Source organism: Drosophila tropicalis, unplaced genomic scaffold (assembly GCF_018151085.1).
Source record: "Drosophila tropicalis isolate 14030-0801.00 unplaced genomic scaffold, ASM1815108v1 contig_1011, whole genome shotgun sequence".
Lineage (NCBI taxonomy): Eukaryota > Metazoa > Arthropoda > Insecta > Diptera > Drosophilidae > Drosophila > Drosophila tropicalis.
In genome coordinates, this window is record NW_027172370.1 from 3,233 (window position 1) to 7,970 (window position 4,738).

The 4,738-nt window shown below is 41.2% G+C and overlaps 1 protein-coding gene across 1 annotated transcript; it reads right to left on the minus strand.

Annotated features, from left to right (window-relative positions):
* Positions 1-667: 667 nt before the first annotated feature.
* LOC137587394 (uncharacterized) lies at positions 668-2,284 on the minus strand. The gene is made up of 3 exons (XM_068303796.1): positions 2,270-2,284; positions 1,669-2,129; positions 668-710 (listed from the first exon to the last, which is right to left on the minus strand). The coding sequence occupies exons 1-3, from the start codon at positions 2,282-2,284 to the stop codon at positions 668-670; spliced, it is 519 nt and encodes a 172-aa protein (XP_068159897.1).
* Positions 2,285-4,738: the final 2,454 nt, after the last annotated feature.

Sequence of the window (4,738 nt, forward strand, 5' to 3'; positions counted from 1 at the left end):
TCTCAGAGATACTACTGAATGAAATATTAGATTTTAAGAAATGAATGATTGTGGAAACTTTAATTTAAGTGAATAATAATGATATTTATAATGAGGTAATTTTCCGAATTTTCTTTTTGGGCAATCTAATGTGAATAAGGACGTTTGTTGTGGGATTTTCCACTAGCGGTGAAAGGAAAATCATGGTAGGGTGAGTAGAGAGCGCGGCTGTAAATACACCTATGCAGCCAACAGTAGGACTATTTTCTTTTATCCTTTTCTCTCTATTCTATTTCGAGTTTCAGCACAGGGACTTTATTTAAAGTTGCTGACGTGTGAGTGGGTGAAACACATTCATCAAAGAACCACCCCAGCCGATTGTCTTGCTAGCCGCATTAAGAGTCCCGCAGATGAATCGTGTTACAATCGAGATAGGCCTCACACAATAACGTATAGTTGCCAATTGCAGTGGTTGGTCAGCCTTGGTGGTTTTCTATTAATGGATATTTAGTTGTCCATCAACTGCATTGAGGCTTTGTACGTTGCAGTAATTTTTGGCGCCCAACGTAGGGGCCGATTCTAATTAGATAATTATATCGTTAAGTTTTTTTGAGGTAGATAATTTATTTGGTTGATTGACCCCTTTTCTTCTTTTAATTTCTTTGTGCATTCTAATCTTTTATTAAAGTTAAATATCATTGGAATTACCGTCTCCGGCAATGCCCAGAGATCTGGTCCGGATATTCAAATAGCTTACAAATTGTTTCAGATATTTTAAAGCTAACTGCCACTCAACTTTTGGCAAGTGACTGAGAGCTAGACTCTGGTTTGAAAAGTGTTGAGTGAACGAAGGCGAGGTGGTAGTCTAGACTCTGTATCTCTTTCTTTGCTATAGGATGCGTATCCCCTGGAATTATGATTGTGACACAAGACTGAAACATTATCCAGGAATACTGCAACCGCTAGTATTATCGTAGAGAGTATGTATACAACTCAGTCCAGTTTTGTTATCTCTTATAGTATAGCCCATAGCAGCTGAATTGTGAGTGGTCAGGACATTGGTGAGAACATTAGTGGTTTAATCAGCCAACCCCAGATTATAATTGGCATAGCAAGAGACTATATTATAACAGTGTTGGTTTGTGAAAAGTGTAGAACCACAACGTTTGGTTGCTTAGATGAGAGTGAGCTCAATTTTTATTAACATAAGCTTAACCAGGGTTGCCACTTGTACAGGGCTGACAGATACAGCACAGAATTGCCATATCAACACTTCCCCTTAATTCAGGGTTCTAATACCTATTTAGTCCAAGCAACGCCGTACATTTTAAATGATTAACTTTACATAGATTCTTAGTAAGAATATCAGCAATCATTTCGGTTGTTGGACAGTATTCTAGCTTAATCAAATTCTCTTCAAATGAGTTTCTTATATGGTGGTACTTTACATCAATATGTTTGCTTCTAGCATGATAAACAGGGTTTTTTACAAGATTTAAAGCACCAACATTATCGCCATGTAAGGTTATACAATCAAGCTTAAAATACAATTTCATCTCATTTATCAGTTTTCTTATATAAATAGCCTCTTTTGCAGCATCGGAAAGCGCCATATATTCTGCCTCGGTACTGCTTAGAGCTACAGACTTTTGCTTTCTTGATGTCCATGAGATTACTGAGCCGCCCCACATGAATGCATATCCAGTGTAGGACTTTCTATCAGTTGAGTCACCTGCCCAATCTGCATCTGCATAGCCTGTGATCGCAGCGCCGGTCTTCTTGTACGTTATTGCCATATCTGCCGTCTGGTTCAGATATCTCAGCACTTGTTTCGCTGCTGCGAGATGCTCGCCATGGGGATCTTTATTCCTCTGTGATAATTTGCACACCGAGTGCAAAATGTCTGGTCGTGAGCATAGCGCAATATACATCAAAGAGTTATTAGCATCGATGCGTTTGCACGACTTGTTGTCGCACTTAACCTGGAAATTAGCTTCTAACGGCGTGGATACCGTGTGGCAAATCTCCATGCCCAGTTCCTTCATCAGGCTCCTGATATGCACACTCTGGCTGAGACGTATAGCCCCTTTGTCACCATCACGTTGGATTTCGAGACCCAGAAAGTGTGTAATCGGTCCTTTGTCGACAACCTGAAATTCAGAAGAGATAGCCTGTTTAGTAGCTAACATCTTACCCTTGTCTGAACACGCAAGCAGCAAGTCATCAACATAAACGGCGATTACGTCAATCGTCTTATCTGGTGCACATCTTGTGTATAGGCATGGCTCACTTTCACATGCCTCATATCCCAACTTTCTCAGTACAGCATCCAACGTTGTGTTCCAAACTCGGCCAGCTTGTTTTAGACCGTACAGCGACTTTTTAGCTTCAGCACACCGCCAGATTTGTCATCGTAAAACTCCGGTTGCTGCATATAGACCTCTTCTCCAAGATCTCCATTCAAGTATGCCGTCGATACATCAATTTGATGAACGTATAGTTCATATTCCGCTGCCATTGCAAGGATCATCCGTATTGTAGCGTAGCGCACCACCGGTGAATAAGTCTCTTTATAATCTATTCCATATTTCTGGCTGCACCCTTTCGCCACGAGCCTTGCCTTGTATCGTTCGATTTCTCCAGTTGCATTCTCTTTCAGAGTAAATATCCATTTGCATCCAATGGGTTTCACACCAGCTGGTAATTTAACTTGTTCCCATGTATTGTTTCGCAGTAAGGCTTCATATTCATCTTGCATTGCTGTCTTCCATTTCTCTGCTTGTTGACCCGTTAGTGCTTGTTGCACTGTTTCTGGTACTTCTACGTTAGTTGCCAACATTACATTCAGAACATTATATTGTTTGGTTGGTCGTCCTCGTAGACCCGTTCTGACTATTCTTGGTCTGCCTGGGCCCCTTTTTGGTTCCTCATAGACCTCCACATCATTATCTGCAGCCTCATCGTCTACACAATTTGTCAGATTACCATTACCTGTATCCTCAGAACTAATGTCTTCTGTTGAAACATGATCTTCCACGACATTGTTGGGTTCATCTATTACTTCATCCAGTACCATTGTAACTTCAGAGTTTTCTCTAATCCTTGTCTGACAGTTCTCAATGAAATATACATCCCTGCTTATTTTGACATCGCCAGTTTTCTTATCGTATAAACGATACGCTTTTGAAGATTCCGAATATCCGACCATGATATACTCTCTTCCCTTTTCCTGGAACTTTTTCCTTGGTCCCTTTTCTAGTGCAACTGCGACGCATCCAAATACTTTTAAGTGCTTAACCACAGGCTTGTGTCCAGTAAACACTTCAAACGGCGTTTTGCCTTCAACTGATTTTGTTGGCGATCTATTTCTTAGATATGCAGCACAAACTATTGCCTCTGCCCAGAAGCTTTCTTTTAAACCTGCACTATTCAGCATTACTCTTGCCATTTCCACGAGTGTTCGGTTGCAGCGTTCTGCTACCCCATTTTGCTGTGGAGTGTAAGGGACTGTGAGCTGTCTCTTTATGCCATTGGACTTCAGGAATTCATCTAACTCTTTATTGACATACTCCGTTCCATTATCACTCCTTATGGATTTCACTTTCCGGCCTGTCTGACGCTCCACCATGGTAACGTGTTCTTTAATTATTTTGGCCACCTCTGACTTATACTTCATGGGATAGACAATGAATATATCGGCTCAAATCATCGATCATTGTCATAAAATATTTGGCCCCACCATTGGATTCCTTGTTCATAGGCCCACATACGTCACTATGAATTAATTCCAGCAACTTCGTAGCTCTAGTTTGCGATTTTTCAAACGGCTTTACATGACACTTGTTTTTCATGCAATCTATGCAGTCTAGATTTTCTCCAGTAATGCTTGATGTCAAACCTCGAACCATTCCTTTGTTCTGCAGCTCACGCAAACTTTGCACATTTAAATGACCATATCGCATATGCCATTTTTCGAGCTCATCGGAGGCTTTAGAAACACACAGTCTCTCTTGATTTTTAGTTTCACACAGAAACAATCCACAGACCTTTTTGGCCATTAATATATTGATGCCCTTATCGTCATTAACTTTGGCAGTTCCCGAATTGAACAGTACGGTGCATCCAATTGAAACCGCTTTTCCCACCGATATAAAATTGCATTGCAAGCCTGGTACAAATAAAACGTCTCTGAGCGTTATTGTGTACCCAAGTTTGCTGTGTACAATCACTGTTCCTCTGCCTTGAGACGTCATGGAATAATTTCCTGCCAACTCAATAATTTCATTATTTTGTTCAAGTTGATTAAATAACTCACGGTGCGCACACATATGTGATGTGGCGCCACTATCGATAACCCAATCATCGATATCCATCCGATTGTTAGTGGCAACGCCGACAAATGATCGTTGCCCCTCTTTATTCTTCCAATCCAATATTCTTCCTCTCACATTGGCGTTGTTTTCATTCTCTTCTTTCATCGCGCATTTTGCCGCGAAATGCCCTGGTTGGCCACATTTAAAGCATCGGCGCCTGTCTGCCCCTGACTTGTTGTCTCGTCGCTTACCCCTCTCACCACCGATAGAGCATGCTGCGAATGCCTGTACAACATCGTTTTGATTGTTCGTCTTTCGTCGTTCATTTTCTTCGGCTAGCTTGCATTTTATGGCACTGAAACTCGGCAACTCATCACGAGTTTCCAAGGCCACGACAAAGTTCTCATAAGACATGGGCAAACTCGCAAGCAACAAAATTACAAATT

Coding starts and splice junctions, on each gene's coding strand:
- LOC137587394 (XM_068303796.1), bottom strand. Junction 711..1,668: donor TACACTGGATATGCATTCAT/GTGGGGCGGCTC, acceptor TATCCGGACCAG/ATCTCTGGGCATTGCCGGAG.